Genomic DNA, 26,081 nt, shown 5'->3' on the forward strand with positions numbered 1-26,081 from the left:
AAAATTCAATTACTGATTTCACGAAACACTTTTCGAATTCAATGGAATTTAAGATCCTTTTTTATTTTGTAGATAAAACGGATCACATATTTGATTAATTCAATTCTGTGTGGTTACGTTTTTCGTTGCAAATAATTGTAATGAATTATGAATGTAATTGAACGACCAATGTTTTTTTTTCATATCCCTTTAAACTTGTTGCATCTCTTGAGTGTACATACTGCTTTGACCGCAGATTTGCTTGAAATCTCCGTATTGTCGAATGAATACTGTTGGAACAATCGGTATCGCAGCAAATGATTATCAACATCCTACCTAATCATCAAACGGTATGCGAAGAATTTCATTGAACTGACGGCATTGGAATATATGCTTTGTGTGGACCACACAATTATTATCAGAGCGGATAAAGGGTGTGTCACATCAAATTGCATCACGGAAAAAACGCTGTAGAAATTCGCCCAGTAGACCGATCCTTTTGAAAATTTTAGACAGTAAAATAAAAATATTAAACAACTTTTGGCATTTTCTTTTTATTCATACTTCGAGCCCAAGCCCGTATGCTCGCACCTTCCTCTTTACCCCGTCCATAAGGTTCTGTACAACGTCAGGTTGTAGTTTTTTTTGAACAGAAATCCATTTTCTCTTGAAGTCCGCCTCCGATTTGACAACTTTTGGGTTCTTCCGGAGGGCCTGCTTCATAATCGCCCAATATTTCTCTATTGGGCGAAGCTCCGGCGCGTTGGGCGGGTTAATTTCCTCTGGCACGAAGGTGACCCCGTTGGCTTCGTACCACTCCAACACGTCCTTTGAATAGTGGCACGAAGCGAGATCCGGCCAGAAGATGGTCGGGCCCTCGTGCTGCTTCAATAGTGGTAGTAAGCGCTTCTGTAGGCACTCCTTAAGGTAAACCTGCCCGTTTACCGTGCCGGTCATCACGAAGGAGGCGCTCCGCTTTCCGCAAGAGCAGATCGCTTGTACACCATGTACTTTTTGGCAAACTTGGATAGTTTCTGCTTGCGAATCTCCTCCGGAACGCTGAATTTGTCCTCTGCGGAGAAGAACAACAGGCCCGGCAGCTGACGAAAGTCCGCTTTGACGTAGGTTTCGTCGTCCATTACCAGGAAATGCGGCTTCGTCAGCATTTCGGTGTACATCTTCCGAGCTCGCGTCTTCCCCTCCATGTTTTGCCTTTCGTCGTGGTTAGGAGCCTTCTGAACCTTGTATGTACGCAGGCCCTCCCGCTGCTTGGTCCGCTGGACGAATGAACTTGACAAATTCAGCTTATTGGCGACATCCCGGACCGAACTTCTCGGATCACGTCTAAACTGCTTAACTACGCGCTTGTGATCTTTTTCACTGACGGAGCATCCATTTTTGCCGTTCTTCACCTTCCGGTCGATGGTTAGGTTCTCGAAGTATCGTTTTAGTACTCTGCTGACCGTGAATTGGACGATTCCCAGCATCTTACCGATGTCCCGATGTGACAACTCCGGATTCTCGAAATGAATGCACAAGATTAATTCACGACACTTTTTTTCGTTCGACGACATTTTTCCAAATTTACGAAAAATTGACAGTGAAGCATGTCCAACGTGATCTATACACTCTTATCTGATTATAAGCGAAAGCTGAAGATATAATTCCTAAAAATTAAATTTCTACAGCGTTTTTTCCGTGATGCAATTTGATGTGACACACCCTTTAAACGTCCGTCTGTAAGTCATGAACATCAATTTAATGTTCCCAAAATAAATTTATCCTTTGAAGGTCATTAACCCTCCTAACGATGATCAGATGGAATATATTCCAATGTCGTCTGGAATAACCGAACCAACACGTTATGATCATGATGATGTTTTTGCTATTGTTCTGATGTTTCATAACACGACACTCTATTGATTATTCGCCGAAAATGGATAAAAAATATCATTGAAGTTAGCCTACGGTTTTAGTAGCAGTGGTGAGCCAGTCTTAGGAAAAAAATGTGAATGAATCAGTAGTAAAACAAAACGTCAAAAAATTTCTCAGCTTTGTGATAGCAGATAATCATTACCCATTAGAGTTGTATGAGTATTCCCTCAACAAACTGTGGATAGTCTATCTGCATACAAATTATGTAGATTTCCACAATCCTAAAATTTTATGAGTAAACGTGCTTACACAAAAAACACATGTTGTCATATTTGCGCAAAATTATGTTTTTGATCAATTCACGGTAATTAAGGTCTTCTCTAGCCACCAGTTTGCCCGGGCCCGAAAGGAGTGGTCTGTATTTGGGCTAGCGGAAAAATATATCTCGCAAGACCACGTGTTGGATGTCGTAATAGCCTTGACCAATAACGCAGTTACATTAACTCATGAAATTAGTGATTTGAGGGGGATTATTGTTTGTAGTACGCCATAGAGATACTCATTCCCATGGAGCAAATTCTTGTTACAAGTTGTAAACAAAACGAGGAAGGAGAGTAACTCAATTATTCGAGCTAATTTCAGTCTAGCAATGCTTTGGTCAACTCAGAGTTACCAAGAGAAAAACATTTGGTTATGATGCGAGAGGATTAATCGTTAGTCGCAGTCTGTGTAGTTTGCGATTAATCGTAAATCGCATCATGCTCCCTTGTTTTCCATCCTTGGTCAGGACCACCTTCCCCTACACATAGATTTATGTTACAACGACACTTGTTACAATCTTAAAAACTTCTTTTGAAGCACAGTCATAATCTTCTTTATTCATTTGGTCGAAAACGAAAACGAAGAAAATACGAAGAATACGAAATGTACGTAAATACGAACTTTCTCACTCCCGACATTCTTCCAAAAATGGAAGTAAAAAGTGACGAACCAGCCAAATGAGTTGAAAATCACTATAATACAGATAAAAAAAATAAAAAAAACGTAAATACGAAAAACACGAAGAAAATTATTTGATGCCGAATATCTTCGAATTGCATTTTAAATGCCGATGAAACGTTGTCTTCTACTGTCATCTCGATTTTTTTGTAGAAAATCGAATTTTTCGATTTTTTTTGTCAAATAATAATTTTTTGGCACTCGGCCGTTTTTCTGTCTGAAAATGACCATTTTTGGCAACAAAAAAAAATTTCGAGATAATAGTAAATCTCGACATTTTATGCAATTTTAGGACAATGGGCTTAAAAAAAAGTTTAACCGCGACTTCATGTACTCCCCTCTTTCTTCCCATACATCCATTGGCACTCTACCTGGATATACCTTGTTTTGAAGGGTAGACCATAAGCAATCGAAAAATATCCAGTTTTGTAATTTTTGTAATCATTTCACATTCTTTTGAAAAGAATGTAAACAAATTTTAGAAGTGAAAAAAAAACAAAAAATGCTGGATCACACCATTGAGGATGTGGCGGATCCTTCGGCTGGATGAGGCCTGAATGTTGATAGCTCAGAATTGAACTTGTATGGAGGATAAAAAACAAACACTTAGAATACTTCTAAAAACACAACTGGATTTATTTTCGCCATGTTACATTTTCAAGGTTTGGATATGGAATGACATAAACATAGCATGAGAAAGATTCTCTTAATTTGTCACTGTATATGTTATACGTCACGATATGCTGCTGTCTATAGTTGTGTCTTGTACCACACATTGCATTTCGGAAGAGAAGAAGAGGCTTAAATGGGAGGAATGATAGGGATGAAAAGGAATATTTATTTCATTGAACACTTTCTCCGCGTTCGGGCTGTCGGGCACAAACACAAATCGAGTTATTAACACGTTCGTCTCCCAATGCGCCGTTTTTGAGTTTCTCGCGGGGCCTAAATTGCGGATGAATCATTAAGTGAAGATCAAACTTAGTTTGTAGACAACTTTTACATGATCTAGTGATTTTTTTGACGTAGAACTACGTCTTTCATTAAGGGTGCTAAATCAGAAAACAGGTCACGTTTTTATGAAATAAAGTTAACGTTCATAACTATTTTTGCCGCGAACGGATTTTGGCGATTCACATACTAAACGAATCGGAAATTCAGTAAGATTTGTTTAATATGCTATACATTAGAATCCCCTGGTTTGTAAATGGTTAAAATTCATGAAAACATGAGGCGTTTCCATTTGCCCATACATTTGTTCTGTTCATTTGTGTGCTTTCCCGAACAGACCTGTCAATAACGAGCAACTTATCGACGACCAACGGAGGGGAAATCGTAGGATTCAAAGTCCCCATGAACAAAGGAAAAGTAGAAGAATGAAGGGGAATACTTGCCTAGAGTATAAACAGTGGATCTCGCTGAGGCAAACTTCCATTCGGCATCGGACTGTTGAGCAATCCAGTTCACTTTGCTTTCGCTGCGCTTCGATCTAAGATTGGACCCCACCAGTGGTAATCCAACTTGGATATCGTCGTTTGGTTTTTCTGTTTGTTTTTCGCGTTATTCGTATCGTGTGTTTTTCTTTCCGCGTCATAAATTGGACGCTTCGCGTAGTGTATGATGAGCAAGAAGAAGAGGAAGGCAGGCTCGAGCCCTGCAAAAAACGAACGCAATGCCAGGGGCAATAATATTTCGAGGCAAGCGTCATCCAATGATGCACGCAATGTTGGTGTAATGAAAAGCGCTCGCACTGAACCGAGCCTTCGCGAGTGTGACACCGCATCGCACAACAGCGAAGTAGGCGATTTCGGCGCGTCGGTCGAAAATGTAAACGCCGTTACCCAGGCAGCAACCAAAATCAAGCTCCCCCCGCTGGTGGTGAAGGCGGTCGCTCTTGACAAACTCATCAGCGAATTCGCATCGATGGGTGTTACAGCAGAGTACAAGCTGTGTGGCATAATTCAGTCTTTTTCCAAGCAGTTAACATTGTTTGTTTTCCGTCATCATAAGGTTGTGCGTCAAAAAAAAATTTGGGGAATACCAAGCATCTTGAATGTCTTACTGGAATGTTATAAGTTATTTGGGTTCGCGTGCCAGTTGCAAAACTGCCTTCAACTAGGATTGCATTAGCGCTATGAAGCATTGCTACTGTTTTCGAGGTTGTTATTAACAAAAAGAGTTTATTTCGCTTGTTTAGTCACCGAGAAAGTAAATGTCGTTCTGGAATTTTGTATGTGGTTTCGCTTGCCAGTAGCAAAACTTCCTCCACTAAGGGTGATAGCTGAAGCGCAGCCTATCCGGCCGGATACCGGATATCCATTTCATCTCTAGTTTAAATCATTGAATGTACAGCAGAACCCCGATTATCCGCGGAATAGTCTCGCAAGGTCACCACGGATCACGAGAATCAAGGAATGAGGTTCAAACAAAAAAAAAATGTATATCAGCGTGAAAACTATGTTTTATCAATACAGGAATCATTAAACCCTCAATTTGTAAGGTCGTGTACATCAGTGTCCAAATAATGTCAAAGACATGATCAAAACAAAAGAACAAAAACCTACAATTCACTGAGGTCCATAGAACTGCTATGGTAATCAAATACAACGAAAGTTGTTCTCTCTTAAAGCATTGCGGAAACATCTGAGAAAATAACTGTATTTGTATTATTAGACTCAGTATATAAATAGTGATCAAATCTTTCTAACAGATACCGTGATGCTATTTTGAGAAGAACTCGTTAACCTATCTTGTTTACTAATCTGAGAGTATTCCATGAAATGATAGAGAATCTATTATAGAAATGTAGAAGAAAACTCTTTTTTTAGACACCAATAGCTGCTAAAAGAGGAACAAATATAGATGTCAACTTGCCGGCTCGTACCTTCTTTTTTTTTGCCACGAAGTTATGAATGAAATTCAATACGCCCTGAATCATCCCGCCGCCAATTCAAAAGGGTAAAGGATGGAACGCCGCGCGTGTTATGGGATTCACTCGGCGCGCAAACAAATATGAGTCAACTTGTTATTGCTTTAATTGCGAAATCGTGTCTACTGCCATCATGCTACTGCTGCTTTTGGGATTGCTCAAGTGCTGGTTGGCGGAGAGGGAATTCCCAGAATGAGTGCTGATGAGAAATTTACGATACGAGCGTTTTTTTTTTTATTGCATCGTAAGTTTAATTGGGTTAGTTCATTCGGAATTCAGCTCAAAACTGCTGATGGTTCGGTTGTTAGTTATCCTAGCGATCGTTTCAATTTATTGAAAGCGTTCGATATTGATTGCTCCATAACGCAAATTGTATGACACAATCCGCCAACGCGATGTTATCGAGCCTCGCCATCGCAGCTTCCTGCCTATGTGTCTGGCGGAATGCTGACGTCAAAGCGCCACTCTTGTGAAACTTTATTTATTAGGAACCCCGGCAAGGGGGAGACCATAAATAGACCGGCTTTATCCGACCAAAGGTCTGAAATTAGCATCGTCCAGGCTTCTTGCAGGAATCATCCAGTCACAGCCACTCGAAGCATCCTGAACTTGGAATCCATTCATAATAGCCCTGCATCCCACTCAGCGACGCCATCATTTGTGTGTGCGCGTCGTTTGTACGTTTAATTGTGCAAAAATTCAATTTCGTTTATGCTAACGGCTCTACCGGACGCGTAGCGTGGGAGAAATACGTGATAGATGTTGATTTTTCCACTGGACACAACAGATACGGAATACGTCATACACACCCGCCGGTGCTAAATGGATGACAAAGACACGGAGCCACGGTTATCACGTCATTTATAAATGTTTGCTCCAATCTCATAGTTCTGGCGCTCGATGAATTCGTTTAGCAAGTGTCCATCTCCCTCCCACCTAAACACTCGACTCGACTGTGACGAACGAACACGGTGACACTCGGGGGATGCTATTTTAAAACCTTTTTTTTGTTCGTCTGTGCACTCACTCTCCTCGCAGTTACAACAGAATTACATCGCAAGGAAGAGTCTGTGTTGCAAGTCCTCTTCTTCTCGAGAGTGGCGCCAGTCGTCACTTGCCACTTTTTCAAAACTTGCGTGTGGACGACGGCGTCGGCTGTGCTGCAGAAGAGTGGGCCCGAAATAAAACTTGTTCAATCCGAACGATGGGCGATGGCCGGGTCATCGCGACAATGTTCCTCGAAAAAAAGAGTTGCTACATTGTGAAATACAAGTAGATGTTCTTGTAAGTGTCACTCGTCTGATGGCTTTAGAGGGGCGTCCCCGTAAATGCTTCTTATGAGTTATGGGCGAGAACTTTATGGGAATGCATTATCGCTATAAGGTACCACTATTAATACCCTTAATCTTTGTGATAGGAAGGAATAAAGAGAGAACATCTGTGGTCATCCTTGCGTTACGACAAGTCAACGCTAGTCTGCTGTATTTTATCCATTCTGTTATTATTCCGTTCGTCCGTCCGGTAGTCCAGCCATAACAGCAGCAGCAGGTGTCAAGGAACTTCACGGCAAACACGCATCGCATCGCGCGTATTCACCTCAAAGCCGGTGTGAGGTTCCCGCGTGTTGTGTGTGTGTGTTTATATGTATTCGTATTCTTTTGCTCCCCCAGTTAGCCGGATTTTTCGTATTAAATATGCCGATTAAGTCGGTTGCGGCCTCTCCTAGCGTTTGGGATTCGGTTATTGACTGTTGAAAAACTCGAGAAGAAATCGGCTGATGGTATGGTGTGTATGTGTGGTACTCTTACATCCAATGAGACCATTTAGCTTCCATTAGGAACGCCAGGAGATACATGCATGTATGCTGAAAGTGATACTCGACTCAACTTAGTTCTGCATGAGAAGGTTAATTGGTGGCGGTTGATTCAGAATGCTTCCCCGGCGGATGAGTCACTCGAGTAAATTTCAGTTGCAAACATTGGTTTCCTGGGTCAAAGGGGGTCAACTTTTCATAGTAATAAAACTAGAAGTTCCATTAAATTCATTAAAATATCTTGCAGCAGATAGGAGAGTGTTTCTCATCTCTAAAGCGCTCTTAGAGAGATGAGAAACACTCTCCTATCTGCTGCAAGATAGATCTGCTTGAGTCTCTAGTACCATTATTTTTTATATATTAAATCTAAACAAATCGAAATGGATAGGAGTCGGCTTCTCAAAATTTGGTAAATGAGTTCAAAAGTAGTTTCACATCCCAAAAAGATAAAGATGGTTAGGTCCTGTGAACGTGACTCTCTCTCTCTCTCTCTCTCGTTTTATTTTAGGTGGAATAGTTATTGGGTTTTTGCGATTTTGCGATGTAAATGAGCTCGGATATACCGGGAAAAAATGGCGTTTTAACTATACGCAATCGGGAAGCGGCTTTGACACTTTCCCGTTCCACTCCTCACCAGACCATATTTTGCATCGAAAGAAATATGGACATACTATTACACTCCCGATGGCAAGAGTACAAACTTGTTTCTCATTTTTTTCTTCGTATTGTTCTATTTATCTTTATGGTTTCTGTTTTATATTTCTATTTTATCTTCATCATTTGAATTTTTTTATTCTTACTTATTCTTCTTCTCCATTCTACGTTCTTCTTCCTTCTTGTCTTTGTGCTGTTTGTCTATTTTTCTCTTCAAATTCAACTGAAAACATACATTTCTCGAGTGTTCAGTGCTTTCAGAATATTTGTTATTCTTGTATACGGTCGTTATATTTTCCTTTTTTATTTTATAGCAAGCAAATTTTTCATAACCTTTACAGTCTTGTCTCATTGGGCCATGTTTTAATTAGCTATAAGTGTTCGTGGAATATCTCTGTAGAAAATTCGGATTTTTTTTATACTTTTTTTCAAATTGTTCCATTTTTATTTTTTTTAATTTTTTCAATTTACAATTTTTTATGCAACTGACATATTATTTGGATAGAAGATCTAATTTTAAAAGAAAAGCGAACGTAAATATTTCTCTTTTTTCTTTTCGAATTACAATGTTGAATTTTTCAATCTTTTGATCATTCAATATCTGAGTTTTTCAAATTTTTCTTTCTTTCATTCAATCTTTGAAACTTTGGAACCTTTTTTTTATTTCAAAGTTTGAACTATTTTTCTGTCATTCATTTTTCAACTTTTCTCTTTTTCAATCATTTAAGTTTTCAATTTCTCAATTCTTTAATCTTTTTTTTTATTTTCTCATTTTTCAATTTCTTGGGTTTTCAATTTTATTTTGTTTTCATTTTAATATTTTATTTTTCAACTTTTCGGTTTGTCCAATTTGTTGATTTTTCAAATCCAGGAAATTTATTCACTTAATTTAAAATTTTCTCAACTTAATTTTTTTTAATTTTCGATTTTCTGAATTTCTATTTCCAGTTTCAAGATTTTCGATTTTCCTGAAATTTCAATTTCAAAGCTTTCTGAATTTTTAATTTCGGTTTTCGAAATTTTTAGCTTTCAAAATTCTCTTTCAGTTTTGAATTTGTAATGTTTTGTTTTTTTTTAATTTAGAAATGAAAATGATTTTTCCGAGTTTTCTATTCTTGTTTTTTTTATTTAATTTTTTTTTATTTCCTGTTTTTTCAAATTTTCTGAATTTCCAAATGTTTCTGAAATTCTCTAACATTTAATTTTTCTGTGTTTTTTATTCTTTTATTCGAATTCTTGAACTGAACAAAAATAATTTTCTGAACTTTTGGATTTTCAATTTAAAATTTTCTGAATTCCCAATTTTGTGATTGGTTAGTTTCCAATTTTGTGAATTCTCAGAATTTGAATTCTTGATTTTTTGATTCTATTTATCTTTGAATGCTTGAAACTTTCATTCTTTGGATTTTAGAAATTCTTCTTCGATTTTTTTGAGCCTTCCATTTTTTATTTCGGAAATTTAAATTTTGGGCTAATTTTATTTTGGAAATTTTCAATTCTAGAACGGAGCGCTCGGCGAAGTTATTCGGTGCGGGGAATAATTTTAAATTTGTCTATTTCAATGGTGTAAATATTCAATGTTTAGTTTTTTAAAGTACCAATTTTTTGAATTTTCATTTTCTTGAATTTAAATTTTTTTAATCAAAAATTCTGAAATTTCAAATATTAAAATCCGAAAATCCAATAAAATCAAATATTTAAAAATTCATCATTAGAAAAAATGAAAAAATTGAAAGTTGAGGAATGAAAAAAATGGCAGGGGTGTTAAAATGAAACCGAAAATTGAGAAAAGCAAAACTTTTGAAACTCTAAATTGGACAACTAAAAAAATAGGAAATCAAATATATAAGAATTCATAAAAATGGAACAATTAGAAATTGATGCATTGGAAAAAAAATTGGTAAATTGGTAAATTGACAAATTAACACAAATTGACAAACATGAAATTCAGAAAATTTAAAATTAAAAAATTGAAATTGAAAAAAAAATATAAATTTGATTTGTATTTTTTTTTATATTTTAATTTTTATGAATTTTTAAGTATTTGAATATGTTTCATTTTTAAACATTTGACTTTTGTAAATTTAATTTGTTTAATTTATTAATTTGCATGTTTTTTCAATTTTTAGTTTTATTTCTTCATTTTGTCACTTTATCACTTTATCAGTTTATCACTCTTTCAATTTGTCAATTTGCTATTTTTTTCAATTGCACAATTTTTTTAATATATTTTTTTATATTAGAATTTTTAATTTTCGAATTTATGACTTTTCAATACAGGGCGGACTCGATTATATACAGTCTCCGATTTCTTTTTACTGTATATAATCGAATCCTGTTTATAATTAATTATAATTAATGTTTAATTAAGTCAAAAAAATTTTTTATGCATATATTTTTTTGTTTTTTGAATATAAAAGATGAATTGAATTTTTGATTCATCCCTTCAACGTCATAGAATACCTTTCTCATATGAAAAATCAGAATTCATTTGGGAGGTGATAGAGGATCATATTTGATTAAAAGAATCCTTCTACGCATATGTTCGAATTTCAACAATGACAAAGTTCTAGAACTTTTTGTTTGTTTCGGACTCTGTTGCCTCAAACTGGCGCTACATTAAAACGTACGCTACAGAAGACGATTATGTTGCTTCCATTAGAAAGATGAGAAAATTTAGTACAGGATATAGTTGTGAAACATCTAAATTAGTGGATTTCAATAACATTTTGGAAGTGTAGTTAGTGTGTAGTCAAAGTTAGTAGTTTTTAATGTGGTATTATTAATTTTATCCTTAAAATTCAAATCGAGCTTGATTGTTTTTATCAATTAAGTTAAAAGCTTTCTAACCGCTCTACAATTTGTTCTTTGACACCCAACTTTATATATTATTTCACATATATATAATGCCAAGTGTTTTGGTTTTAATATCAGTTCTGGACGAAACCCTTTTCGCCAAAGAAAGTTCTTTAGACTTGCATTCATCTAGCATGCTCTCGAACTTGCCACTCAGGATACTTTAGACGTGTTATTTGGCAAATTATTTCAACTAGTTAATAACAAAGTTCCTCTAGGGACGTTAGTACCACCTGGGTAGAAGAAGGGTGACATGGAGGACGACTACTAAATATTCCATTTCTAGCCTTCAAAACACCGATCCACCTACTGCGACTCAATGCTACGATTCAGGGTAATCTAAGTCAAAAAAGAACAACAATTGAGGCCATCATTACGCACCTTTCCAAACTTCCAACTACCATTCGCTGGAGAATTGTGCGTGGTCATTGAGAGAGAGGCCGGTCGTGGTGTTCCTAAACGAGTCCATGACCGTCACCACCACCACATCGCGTGCCCTGTGTTCAGGCAAACCGCCGGCATCGGTTTGGGTTTCAAAACCAACCAAACGCCATGCGTTCAACGCGTGATACCACTCTCCTACAAAAAAAATGACCAGCTGTGTTTTGCGAACTTCTTACGTAAAATGTAAAGCCCCCCGGTTCGCACGGAAAATACCGGGAAATATGCAAAGCGCGACCGGCACTCTAGCATGGCGCGTAATGGAAAAGAAAGTAAGGCATGCGAATAGCGGCAGCAGCAGCAGCAGCAATTGCGCGGAATTTAATCCAACTAGGTCACATGTTTTGGGGTAGGAATTACCACCAACGTTTTCGATGTCGTGTTTTGGTTTATTTTTATCGATGCGGATTGTAATCCGCAGGATTTTGGAGGGAGGGGTAGCCCCCGGAGCATTGTGGACAATCACCACGTGACCTTCGAATCTGACATAAATAGTGAAAAAAAAGTGAAAGTATTGTGTTAACAAAAGTTAATGTAGTTTTTGACATGTGCAAAAATGATCATTTCATAAAAATGTTTTGTCGATTAGCTTTTGGGTGCATTGATGTTGACATAAGAGAGCAATCGTTCAATGAGTTAGTGCACGTGCTTAGTTCTTGAAAACTCGTGCAAGTAATATTGCAAAATTTGAAATCTTTAGGAAATGATTGATAAAATAACAATAAATGAAATTCCAGTGTTAAGTTTGTTGTTTGGTCTAACATTGGTGATGCTTCAAGAGTACTCGTGAGATTTGTCAAGAAATGCAGAAAATCAGTCTTAGCTTAAACAAAAATTTAGCCTCTTTGCTACATAAAAATACACCAATGATCGAATTGTTTTTGTTGTTTTTGCATATAAGAATAAAACAGCCATTTTAAAATGATTCGCCAAATAATGCAATAGATCCGTTCTAAACAGCGAATCAATCCTCAACCACAGTGCTGCTGTTGCAGCTCAGTACAGTGTGTGTATTTTTCTAGTCATGACCACACAACTTGACGAGGAAAACTGTGTCGTGACCTATTTTATGGCATCTAGTTTTTATGTCTCCATTACTGACGGTCTTTTTTTTCCGCCGCTGCTATGAATTTTGAGTGAGCGTTTCTTACTCACACTTCTCCGATCGCTCTCTAAAGCTGTGTTTAAGTTCAGCGGGTAAGCTAGCACCTCATCATGATGTTAGCCAATCCCAGGTGTGAAGGAAGAAACATGTTCCTCGGCAAGAGAAATGCTCATCTATCAAAACACACGGGGAGATACGTCCTTCACCCGTTCACTTCAATGGTGCCCTTTTTTTTCTAACATAAACAACACATACGACCTATATACAGCACACGGATTAACGCGCAAACGTTGCATGTGCACCGAAGCCGGCCCACCTATTGACGATGACCTTAATTGGTAAACTATCATTCGAGTAGTTTTTGCCCTCCAACCGACTCGATTGCCGCCGCCGCCCCCTTGGCGGCTTGGTTATGTAAAAACATTCCAATGGTGCACAGCTGCTCCACACTTTCCGTTCATTCAGAAAATGTAGGCATATAACCGTTGCTTTGCTGTGCAGCGTGTTTCTCTCAAAGACCACGGGCGGCGGTTGTCGGGTAGTCGGGTACGGTACGTACACCCGGGAGGGAACGAGGATAGAATTGAATTTCAAATAACTCCCTTCGGAAAGATTCCCACACCGGTTCTAATGGTGTGCACATTTGCTTTTAATTTTACATTAAAGCAGCATCAAAAGAGGCATAATTTCAGGTAACCGGTTGCGCTGGTCATCTCCTTATCCCCTCAGCCCCCGTCGAGTTTGTAGAGTCGCTACCGGCGAATGTCGAGAGAAACATACCTCTAACATGATGCTCTAATGTGTGCGGCGGTGTACAACTGAAATCGAAAAGGTGTGTAGAGTAGGAATGAAAATGCCACGTACAGAAAAGTGGGTCAATAACGAATGACGTGAGCCGCGAGCTAGAGCTAGAGAAACAAGATGTTCATTTGGTGTCAGTCGAGCACACGATTTTCAATGTAATTATCGACGAACCACCACCATCATCATCATCATCATCACTCACTGTGCGAAAGCAAGATGTAGAACAAGAGCACAAGTGTTCGGGTTTGCTACCGAAGGCCGATCTGGTCTGGTCGGTTGGAAGGTTTCGGAATGTTTCGTATTTCCTGTTCTCAATTGGTTTGCTAGATCGACGTAGACTGACCGGAGAACCGGCGTCGTTTGTTCTTCTTCGGTCGAACCCGTAGTTGAAATCGATCCTATTGCTCTCAAAGAAAGGTTATCAAGATAGAATTTCATCAAAATTTGATGTGCTTCATAGTTCAAGAGACCTCAGCTTTCAACACTTAATGAACTTTTTTTATACTACCATGAAGATGCCCGATGGTGCAAGAAAAATTATTAAACGCACAACGCACAAATTTAATGCGTATGGATAAGAGGTAACTGTATGATTGTTTCAAAATAAACCAAATCCAGAGAACTATATACGAACTCGAAACATTTCATAACAAATGGTCAACTTTTTCTCGAAAAAAGGACATGTGCATTAGAAGAACGTAGAAGTATCAATTCAGTCATTCCATGTCAAACCGTTACAGTGATTCACAAATTTACGTGAAAGTTGGTAGTTTTGTTCCTTATCGCAAAATATTAGACCTGTACTTTTTTTTTTTTCATTAGGGTGCTCATTCCCATTTTAAGGTTTTTAGGGTTTTTCAAAAATTCATAACCGTTGAACTACTGAACCGATACAGATGATCAACATATCAAATTATAGCCAATTAGCTAGGCTAGTTATTTTTTATAGTTTATATGGCTTAGGATCAGGTGGCGCTATATTTTTTATATTTTTTTCTTGAAAACCTAGGTCTTTTTACATAACACATCCAAAATTCAGAGAGGCCTTTTTTCGTTTTTGAGTAATAATTTATCAATGTTAACACGTTTTCAGTCTTCGTTCAATCGCATAGGAACTAGACTATCATGCGTCTACATTGATTTATAGCGACTGATAAATGGTTACATTATTAATATTTATTATAATGCCTAATCCCCGACTATCTTGTTATACATACAGACCTGAATCAATTTCGATGAATAATTTTATATCTCATAAATTAATTAGATTGGATTTAGGTAGGGTACCTCGTTAATTTTTGGATACTTTCCAAATGTTGTACTGTCTGAGGAATTCTAGTCAGAAGTCGACTTTCGTTGTTTTCCAAACACTATATTCAAAAACATCTGCATTCAAGGGGGGACCCCGGCCTGGAAAATCGAAAAAATCGATTTTTTTTGCATTTTTGGGAAGCTCATGCCCTCAGAAATGTCCTAAAAGGATTTTTCGATATTTTTTTAAGATGATGATGATGATGATGATGATGGCCCACCTGATACCCCTACAAAGGTTTGAGCAGAACGATTTATCTTATAGATAATAATAAGGTTTAAAAATATCAAGAAACCAGTATTATAAAAAAAAACAAAGCGAACTGGATCTGTTGCAGGCATAAATATCTATTAATAGAACAGTAAAAATAGGCACAAACTGCGAAAAAACAAACAATGTTCCTATACATATTGACATTGACATAGTCTTAGTCTCAACTTCAGGCCCAATGTTTTTTCTAAGGCATGTTAAGAAAATTTCCAACCCGGGAAGATCCTTGACTGATTGGGAATTGAACCCAATATCTAAAAGTTTCTACTTAGGACATAAAAGGGATCTGCTACAATCAGAAATAATCGATATAACCATCTGATGAAAGATAGTTTACGACAATTCCGAATGAGCTATCCCAATTTGTCGTGATCGCAGTAGACATTGCCTAAAATGTAATCAACGAATTGTACTTCTGTTATATATAACGTAGCAACGTTTGATTTGAATAAAATTTTCATTAGTCTTCTAACACCCAACCTGAACGGTCTAGTTTTATATTTTTATCCGCAAAAGGTTATGGGCCCAGGACATAGCCGGAAGAAAGAAGATTTTTTTGAAGAAGTAATTAGTCAACCCAAAATGAGCCACGGAGGAGACGGCAATGGAAACGGTGCTGGAGTTCCTGCTGCTGGAGTACAAGCTGCTGGGAGCGGACGAATCAGCGGAGTTTCGTTACCGTTTATCGAGAGGCTCAAGGGACGAGAAAATTACACCACGTGGGCGTTCGCTATGAAGATGACGCTCATCCGCGAGGGATCATGGAACGCTGTGTCGCCGCCGGAAGGACAGCAAGTCGACGCGGAAACGAGTTTACGAGCGATGGCCACGATCTGTTTGAGTCTGGAGACGACCAACTACAGTCTGGTCCAGGACGCGAAGGACGCCAAGGAAGCCTGGGAGAAGCTGCGGAATGCTTTCCAGGACAATGGTCTGACACGGAAAATCGGGTTGCTGAGAAAGCTAACGTCGATTCGTTTGGACGAATGCGGCAGCGTGGAGTCGTACGTCGATGAATTGATGTCCACGGCACACAAACTTGCGGGAATCGGATTCAAGGTCGACGACTCATGGCTGGCTGCGTTGTTGCTGATGGGGCTTCCGGACCATTACGAACCCATGATTATGGGGCTCGAGGCATCCGGCACTGCGTTGACGTCGGACGCGGTAAAAGCAAAAATTTTGCAAGATGTGAAGCTGCAGAACGGACCCAAAATCGCCGGTGGAGACGGAGCGTTGTATTCAAGTTCAAGACGGCGTGGAAGCAAAAATGGTGCGGCCAAGAAGGACGACACGTGCCACAATTGCAAGAAGCGTGGGCATTTTGCAGCGAAGTGTCCACAGAAGCAAAATACATCGAAAACGTCTGGCAAAGCTTTGTGCAGCGTTTTTGCGATGGGCGATGTAAGCCAGAAGGAGTGGTACTTTGATTCCGGGGCCACGTGTCACATGTCTCGGAATGAAACTGGATTTGTGAAGCAACAGCCAATGGCGCATCCAGTGGGAACGGCGAACAATGGTAGCATGATGTCTGTCGCGAAAGGTCTGGTCAAGCTGGAGCTCAATGAAGGACCCATCGAAGTGAAGGAAGTGCTGCAGATTCCGGAATTGGCCACGAATCTCCTTTCGATTAGCAAGATTTGCCAGAAGGGAATGACGGTGGTCTTCGATGCCGAAAGGTGTGAAGTTCGCGAGAGCAATGGCAACGTGATCGCATCTGGTACACAGGTAGGCAGCTTGTATATGCTGAACCAGAAGCATGAGGAAGCTTTGCTGGCACCGAGTAACGGCACAGACGTCTGGGACACCTCAATCGTCGAAGTCTACAAAAGCTTGCGACGATGGCAGACGGCATCGACTTGCAAATGACGTCATCCCAGAGTGCATCGCTTGTATCGAGGGTAAGCATGCACGTAATCCATTTCCTTCCAGTGAGTCGCGAGCCGAAAAAGGCTACTGGATTTAGTTCACTCGGACCTGGTTGGACCCATCGTAGTTCCTTCTCTCGGTCGTTACGTGATGACGTTCATCGACAATGCGAGCCGGAAGGTTTTCCTCTATTTCCTGGAACAGAAGAAAAAAGCATTTGGAGCTTATGAAAGTTTCAAGGCCATGAGTGAGCGCCAAGCCGGAAGGAAACTCAAGGTTCTGAGAACGGATAACGGGACCGAATACGTAAATGCATCCTTCAGAAGCAGCATGGTGAAAGATGGAGTGCGCCACGAGAAAACTTGTCCGTACACCCCTGAGCAAAACGGTGTAGCGGAAAGAATGAACCGGACACTCATCGAGACGGCCAGAAGCATGCTGAGTGATTCGCCCCTGCCGAAGGAATTTTGGGCCGAGGCGGTTTCGACAGCAGCGTACCTCGTTAAAAGAAGCCCGACGAGGTCCATCGAAACAACACCAGAAGAAGCTTGGACCGGTAAGAAACTCGATTTGCGACACTTGAGGGTTTTCGGATCGCTTGCGCTTGTCCACGTTCCGAAGGAAAGAAGGAAGAGGTTCGACGTGAAATCCCAAAAAGCAGTTTTTCGTGGGATATGCTGACGGTACCAAGGGATATCGATTGTACGATCCGGTCAAGCGTGACATCCGGATCAGCCGCGACGTCGTCATTGTTCAAGAGGGAGAACCGCAACAGTTGGTCGAGATAAGCGAGAGTCAGCAGCAGATACAGTTCACGGAGCTGTATGCAATCGACGAGTCGAACGTCCGTGTGGAACCGGATGTCGACGATGATGATTTCGATGATGTAGCTGAAGAAACTGCAACATCCGACAGCGATTCAAGTGATCCCGAGTTCCTTGACGCCGATAATGAACCTGCGCTCCCGTCGCAACTTGGTAGACCAGCTGTTGAGCAGCAAGGGTTTAGGCACAGCGACCGGGAGCGCCGAATTCCAGGCAAGTATTCCGATTACGTTACCTATAGTTCGTTTTCTGGCGAAGTTGTTTCCCCCCAGCCCACACCGGTGTGCTCCAAGACATCGATCGATGACCCTCAAACCTACGAAGAGGCGCTGAATGGACCGGATCGCGAGAAGTGGATCGCGGCCATGTGTGAGGAAATCGCCGCTCTGGAGGAGAACGAAACGTGGGAGCTAACCAGCCTTCAAGACGAAGCGGGGACCAACTGGTGACATCGAACGATACAAGGCACGGCTGGTTGTTAAAGGGTGCTCACAGCGGCCAGGCATCGATTACGACGAGGTGTATTCCCCCGTAGTACGGTATTTCACCATTCGTTATCTGCTGGCGCTGGCGGTGAAGCATGACCTCGATGTGGAGCAGATGGATGCGGTCACTGCGTTCCTTCAAGGCAAGCTATCGAACGAGGTCATCTACATGGAGGCGCCGAAAGGATTTGCTGGCACCTCGAAGCAAGTCTGTCGGTTACGGAAGGCACTCTATGGGCTGAAACAGTCAAGCCGTCTGTTGAACAACCAGCTGGATCACGCGCTGAAGGAGTTCGGACTGAACCAATCAAAGGTTGATCCGTGCCTGTATTTCCGGATCAGCGGTGAGAAAATGATTTTCGTCACTATTTACGTGGACGATTTCATGATCTTTACCAATGATGCCAAGCTGAAGCAAATGTTGAAATCGTTCCTTCACAACCGCTTCAGAATGAAGGATCTTGGTGAAGCTTCTTTCTGCCTGGGACTGAGGATCACGCGTGACAGAAAGAACGGCAAACTGTGGGTAGATCAGGAGCACTACATCGACAGTATTTTGCAACGGTTCAACATGGTGAATTGTAACCCAGTTTCGACACCAGCAGAGGCGAACGTCAAACTGGACAAGTCCATGTCTCCGGCGACACAGGAGAAGATGCGCGAAATGAAAGAGATTCCTTACCAGGAGGCAGTGGGGTGTCTCACCTATCTGGCGCAGGCAACGCGGCCGGACATCAGTTTCGCAGTAAACCAAGTCAGCCAATTCAACGCGAATCCCGGACGTAGCCACTGGAACGCTGTCAAGCGTATCATGAGGTACTTGCGAGGCACGCGTTCGAACCGTCTAACGTACTCGAAGCAGAATAGCACAGGCTTGGTTGGTTTCAGAGATGCCGATTGGGGAGGAGAACCGGACTCCAGAAAATCCACCACCGGATACGTCTCTACGTTCATGGGAGGAGCTGTGTCGTGGAACGTCAAACGTCAACCAACAGTCGCATTGTCCTCGTGCGAAGCGGAATATATCGCGCTTCCCCGCACAGTCCAGGAAGCACTTTGGTGGTACCAGTTCCAGTTGCAGATTTTTGGCATGCATCAAATTCCCATCCGATGTGACAACCAATCAGCCATCTGTATCGCTCAGAACCAAGGGTACAATCCACGAACAAAGCATCTAGACATCAGGTATCATTTCGTCCGAGATGTCCTGAATCAAGGAGTAGTGGAGCTGGGATATGTGAACACGAAGCAGCAGCCCGCTGATGGGTTCACAAAGGCCCTGGCAATCCGGAAGCTGGAATAAAAAAATAAAAGGTTAATTGGATTCGTTGCTTAAGGAGGAGTGTAGTGATCGCAGTAGACATTGCCTAAAATGTAACCAACGAATTGTACTTCTGTTATATATAACGTAGCAACGTAGTTTGTTGATTTGAATAAAATTTTCATTAGTCTTCTAACACTCAACCTGAACGGTCTAGTTTTATATTTTTATCCGCAAAACAATTCCAGTTTCCACTCCAGACCCTATACAAAAATTTCATCATTTGTCAGATTTCTTCCAGTGCTCGTTATTGACATTCGTCCAGGCCCACCAAACGCGCGCGAGGCTCAAACTTTCGTAGACAATGCTCATTTTTTTAACAATCTACAATTTTAACAAATTTAACAATAAAAAAACATCATCATCATCAGTACGAACATGGCAGTTTGAGATACCTGTGAATAAATTTTCTAATTTCAATCAATATTAAACATAAATAAATCATTTGGCAAATAAAAATTACGTAAACCTGTTTACAAAACAGGTTTTACGTGGGAAATACACATTCTCTTAAACTCTGCCATTGTTGCCGCACGTTTTATTTCTCTGGGCATCGAATTGAAAAAATGTATTCCTTTGTATAACAACGAGTTCTGCGACCTACTGAATATAAAGTTAGTTGTTCTTGCAACATCCGCGTTTCTAGTATTGTATCTATGAACATCACTTCCTCTTTCAATTCGATCTTTGATATATGATTTCGTTGAAAAGTTGCAGCCAAAAGTATGAAGTCAACTCAAGGGATATAGTATTGCTGTACGAATTTTAAAACGCGTTTTTCTCGAAACCATGTTATTTCAACTGGTGGTATCGATATCTCAGGACCTACTCGACCAATTTAGTTGAAATTTTTTATCAACTTGTAAAAATGAATTATCTAAAGCGTTGAAAAGCCGTTTTTTGATATCTCATTTTTGAAATTTTTTATGACCTTCTAAGAAGCGATTTTTCATGAAAAATAACTTATTTTTAGCAAAAATTGCCGCCATTTTGGAAATTTTTCGAATTTTCAAAAACCCCTATGTAACGCTTTAGCTATTGTCCTAAAGTTTCCAAATATTCATTGGAATTCGTTCGAATTCGACATCCCGTGGCTTCAGAACCGATACCACCAGCAAGGTACTTATTTTCAGACAGCATCTACGCATCCAGCTGTCATTAGCATAATAATCATTATTCATGCACTCAAAAAATGGAAAATGCATCAAATATTCCTTAAACAATAGTCAAAATACCCGAACACTTCACTTCACAGACAGGGGTCCCCCCTTAAAAGTTACACATATTATGTTACCGAATTGATATTATTTACACATCCCTCACCTTTGAAAAATTTATTAAAAAATATTATAATATAAATAATATAAAATAAAAATTAATATATATATATATATATATAAATTACGTCCCGAGGGTTTTCGAAGGGTTTTTTAAAAAAGGAACACGCGATGTAATCACTACTTGGTTGGAACAAGAACTAACTCTAATTTATTTTTCACACGTTTATATATGGGTAGCTAATCTAAATGGAACTTATTGATAAAGCACTTTCTGGGATTCCTAGGTGTTATGTTCGGCTCGCCGTCGCTCGTGTATGTCGAGTCTGCATTCTTGGTGCCGGTGCTGGCTCTGGCGTCGGGTTACGGAGTGCAGAATTGTGTGTCTGTTGACTTGTTGCCTGATTCTAACGATGCCAATGATGTCGCTATCTGTTGTTGTTGTTGTTGTATTTGCTCGAGCCTTTGCGATATGTGTTGTTCCTGGGATTTAGGGTTGAAGTCGGTTGCCTCGGTAACTGGTCTCTCCCTAAGTGAGGATCGTCCCGATCCGTTTGCTCTATTCTTGAAGTAAATTTTGATGATCATGAGAACAATGAAAAGAGAAGTAATGCTGGTTAATGAGAATCCGCCGAATAAGGTCCAAATTTTCAGATTCAAGCTATGTTGTTGTAAGTAGACATGTTCCAATTCCTTCCGGTTTTTTGATGTTTCATTACCAATTGTTGATATGTCGAAATAGTGATGTTTGTTCCAGGTCGTTCTGACGTTATGGAGTGCCCCGTGGATGACGTCCATTTCGTGTACTACTTCGTTGTTCTGGAATTATTGGTTGTTCAAGTTGATAGTACAATTTGAAAATGTTATTAAGAAATTTCCAACTAAAGTGCGATCATCTGGTCCGCAGTTGCTTCGTAGGAGGTTGTCTTTTGCGTTTTGAATCAAGAGCGTACCTTCGGTGATTAACTCTTGAGTTGTTCTGTCATAAAACGTAGAGTTGCACTCGGATTTCTTACCAAAAATCAGTGGGTAAATGCAAGCGTCGTTTATTGCTTTCAAATATGCTGCTTTCTGAACGAACTGCTGCGGATTGCTAGTAGCGTAAAGGGTGTTTCCGATTTTGACGACATGCTCCGGATAGTTGTTGATGATTTGGTTCCTGTGTACTAAGGGGTGCAGCTGAATAACGGAGGATGTCTTGTTGTCCAGTCGAGGAACATGAAGGATGTACAGAAGGGTCCCTTGGCTTACTGCAAATTTGGGAATTACATGTTGAAAGGCGTCGTCTGGGAGGTCTATTGTCACGCCTTGATTTTGTAATAATGACTTTATAAAAGAGATTTCTTGAATCGAAAGTATTTTATTTGTTGATATTGACGTCTTAGATAGGATGATGGCCTCTTGAATGTCTTCTAATAGTTTATTGATGATATCGATATTAATTATCGTGATTATTGATGTGATCTCGTTGGTTAATAATTCATTCGTTTTCATGTTCTCGATGATTCTGTTGATGGTCCCCGTCAGGTTTGAAATCCTTTCGTTGATATGATTGTTTACTTCAAACTGTTGGTTGTTCTGTGTGATTAACTCATTGAGCGTGGAGTTTATAATGCGGAGGTCCTGCGCGTCCGGCGACCCTGCGATCCATTTCCATGTTGCACCCAGCGTATCCCATCTTCTAAGTCGGTGATGTTGGAGTGGTTTTATTTGGAGGAAATTGTTATAAAGTTTCTTCACTTTTAGTTTAACTACATCTCCTAATGGATTTCTAATATCTACTTTATCATAAAAGGAAGTGGTTAGGTAGTCTATAGACTCCTGAATGTGGGTCAGATTTATGGGATGTATGATTTTTAAGGTTCCTGTTTGGATTTTACAATTTCCTACGTTTAGTAGTAACAAGGGGTCTTCGTTGAGATTTCTCATCGAAAGAAAGGATGCTGTTGTCGGAATAGGGATCGTAGTGAATATCAGGAAAAGGATCTGGAAAAGGGGTTTACAATGTTAGGTGCTTCTATGCTGGCGTAAAACTAGTGATATATAATAGAATATATTTTTTTTTTATAATGGTCATTCATGTTTCCTTTTCCTTTTGATTTTTGATTTGTGTAGTTTTATGTCTCTGTAATCTACAAAGGTTTTTCTTCTATTGCGTTTTACTGTTTGGGACTTATATCTCGGTTTTTTCTTGTTTCTTATACCCTGAATTCTGTTGTAAATAACTTCTCCTCTTGAGAAATTCGGTTCGTTTTCTCTATTTTTATTTCTGGTTTCCAATGTTTTTTCCTGATTTGTTTTAGTTTTTGTGATTATCTCGTCAAAGATTTTGTTCCTGTTTTCGAGGATTGTTTCCAAATTCAAGGGTCTTTCTTCCCCTTCTTTAATACCGAAAAATATTTCGATGGGTTTCATTTTCGTAACGCTGTGTATGGTCGAATTGTATAGACTTGTTGCAATTTTGTAAATTTCTTTATGCGAAAGGTCGTTATATTTAGCCTTTATACAGAGAAATATTTCCGACAGGGTTGAGTGAAAACGCTCTACCATGCCGTTAGTTTCGCTATGGTTAGAGGGGGTAAAATACATTTCTGCTCCTACTCTTTGGAGCAGTCCTCTAATTTCTATAGAACGGAATGCCACTTCATTATCGCAAACGAGTAGGTTTGGAGTTCCATAAGTCGAAATCAATTTCACTATGCCTCGCTTGACATCGGGAATTGACCTGGACTTAATTGGAATAAGCATTGCGTATTTCGATAGTTTATCTATCGCCGAAATAAAGAGATTTGGGGAAGATATAAAAATATCTACATGAAGAATGTCAAGTGGCTTTTCTGGGATAGGAGTCTCTGCAAATTTAATTTTATAGGGACTCCTTTCGTATTTGTTCTGAAGACAGGTATCGCATAAGTTGATAAAAAGTTGAATTTTCTTACGCATTTGGGGGAAATAGTGTCTCCTGATGACTTCAGCATGATTTTCCTCTGCGCCTCGGTGAGCTCTTCCATGGACCTCTTCGATCAGGGCGTTCTGTTCCTCAAGTGTTCTGACGTCCTGCAGAAGAGTTTGCGTTAGTTTAATTTTAAAAGATTTGTTGCGGGAAAAATGATTTTTGTATGTGATCTGTAAAGTATTAATCCATCTCTCGGGACAGAGTATACAGTTGATCTTACTGGGGTGCATGTAATCTCTCAGTATCCTTATCGCCAGTGGTACTCCAAATGCGAACCTGGTTATTGTACGACGTGTGACACCTGGAAAGATCTCATCAAACTCTTCAGAATTTTCGTCTCCTATTTTAATTATTATTTGGTTCTTGAAAAAATTTAGTGGGTGCTCTGTCATTTGTATAAGTTCCTCGGCATCCGAGTCTGCCGAATGGGCGGCTTCAGTATCAGAAGATGATTCCTGTTCATTATTGTTAATTTCGGGTAAAATTCTTGACAAACCGTCGGCAACAACGTTTTGTTTGCCGGGTCGATATTTGATATCATAGTCAAACTCTTCCAATCTCAATTTCCATCGGATTAGGCGGTCATTCGGAGTTTTTAAACTCAAAGCGTAAGTTAACGGCTTATGATCCGTAAACAGAGTAAATTTTCGGCCATACAAATATGGACGGAAATATTTACAACCCCAATCGATAGCAAGGAGTTCCTTTTCTATCGTGGAGTATTTCTCCTCTGTTTTGGTCAGCGTTCGGGATGCATAGGCAATGGGTTTATCATGTCCGATAGGGCCCTGTGATAAAACCGCGCCTAATGCGAAATTGGATGCATCAGTAGTAAGGACGAATCGCTTATCAAAGTCTGGGTACTGCAGTATTTGACTGCTGCTCAGTATACTCTTGCATTTTTCAAAGACCGAAATGAATTCCTTTGTATGCTTTATAGTTTCTTCCTTCCGTAGCTGTTGAGTTAGGGGTTTGGCAATTTTTGCAAAGTCCTTAATGAACTTCCTGTAGTAGCCAATAACTCCCAAAAACCCTCTTAGCTCTTTCTCATTTTTAGGCAATGGCCATTTTCTTATAGCATCTATCTTTTCCGGGTTAGGTTTTACTCCTTCGGGTGTAACTACATGCCCTAGGAACGCAACTTCCTTCCGGAGAAACTCACACTTGTCGAGTTGTACCTTCATATTATAATTTTTTAACGTTTCTAAAATCAATTTTAAATTAATTATATGCTCTTGAAGGCTAGTCGAAAAGATGATAATATCATCCATATAGACTAGACATCTCACTCCAATATGTTCCCTGAGAATGTTATCCATTACTCTCTGGAACGTGGCTGGAGCATTCTTGAGGCCGAAAGGCATTCTGATGAACTCGTAGTGTCCCCCGTCGACACTGAACGCAGTTTTCTGGATGTCTTTCTTTTGGACCTCTATCTGGTGAAACCCTGAAGCAAGGTCAAGGGTTGAAAAATATTGGCATTTTCCTAATTTATCGAGTATATCCGTTATATTAGGAATAGGGTATCGATCATCTGCGGTCTTATGATTTAATTTGCGATAATCAATAACGAGCCGCCATTTCTTCGTGCCGGAAGCATCAATCTTCTTCGGTACGATCCAGATTGGTGATGACCAAGGACTCTGGGACGGTCGAATAATGCCTTGGTTGAGCATTTTAGTTATTTGTCGCTGGACCTCTTCTCTATGACAGAAGGGGTAGCGGTAATTTTTGGAGTAAATAGGTACATCGTCCTTTGTATTAATTTTGTGTCTCACAGCATTTGTGAATGTTAATTCCTCATCGTCGCTATAAAAAGCTTCCGGAAATAGTTTTAAAACACTAAGAAGTTTCTCTTTTTCTTCCGTGTTTAGGTGATCGGTTCTAATGCACCGTCCTAGTTCAATTTTGGCTTTATCCCGTTTCTCATTTGTGAGAAAAGATTCGGGAGAAACCTCTTCAAAATTATGAAGCTCTGTAAATAAGGCTTCTTTGTCTATGCAGACCGTTACTGGTTTATCGCCAGTGTTTATTAAAAGAAAAGTGGTCACACCATCTCGAGCACTGTATACCCCGCTAGGTATGACGATATCTTGTCCGATCACAATATCGTGTTCTATTAGGAAGTCTCCCTCCTGAAGCCGTACTGGAAACTGCTTCACAAGGGTTTCATTTTGGTGGAAATTCAGTTGCTCCTTATCGGGGAATTTTTTCTTCAGCGGTATTCTAGTACCATTGATGGTGATTGTGTTGAATACCGTATCAATTATGGCCCCTATAGATCTCAATGATTCAAAACCAATGAGTCCATC

At 39.7% G+C, this 26,081-nt stretch overlaps 2 protein-coding genes across 12 annotated transcripts in view; one reads left to right on the plus strand and one right to left on the minus strand.

The window, feature by feature from the left end:
- Positions 1–26,081, plus strand: part of LOC129764418 (ribosomal protein S6 kinase beta-2) — a 122,444-nt gene that overhangs the window by 14,864 nt on the left and 81,499 nt on the right. The gene's annotated exons all lie outside the window — the stretch shown is intronic.
- On the minus strand, positions 21,358–22,742 carry LOC129764419 (uncharacterized). 2 transcript variants are annotated; one of them, XM_055763480.1, is made up of 2 exons: positions 21,830–22,742; positions 21,358–21,377 (listed from the first exon to the last, which is right to left on the minus strand). In XM_055763480.1, exons 1-2 carry the CDS (start codon positions 22,740–22,742, stop codon positions 21,373–21,375), a joined length of 918 nt encoding a protein of 305 aa, XP_055619455.1. In that variant the 3' UTR covers positions 21,358–21,372. The 2 variants fall into 2 exon arrangements, with proteins under 2 accessions (XP_055619455.1, XP_055619454.1); XM_055763479.1 differs by lacking the exon at positions 21,358–21,377 and adding an exon at positions 21,568–21,632.

This window comes from Toxorhynchites rutilus, chromosome 2 (genome assembly GCF_029784135.1).
Source record: "Toxorhynchites rutilus septentrionalis strain SRP chromosome 2, ASM2978413v1, whole genome shotgun sequence".
In the NCBI taxonomy this organism is placed as follows: domain Eukaryota; kingdom Metazoa; phylum Arthropoda; class Insecta; order Diptera; family Culicidae; genus Toxorhynchites; species Toxorhynchites rutilus.

Bases quoted from the DNA above. Each gene is read 5' to 3' on its own strand.
- LOC129764419 (XM_055763479.1), bottom strand. From the start codon at position 22,742: ATGAGAAATCTCAACGAAGACCCCTTGTTACTACTAAACGTAGGAAAT. The intron at 21,633-21,829 runs GTAAGAAATCCG...CAATAATTCCAG, and splicing joins CATTTACCCACTGATTTTTG to AACAACGAAGTAGTACACGA.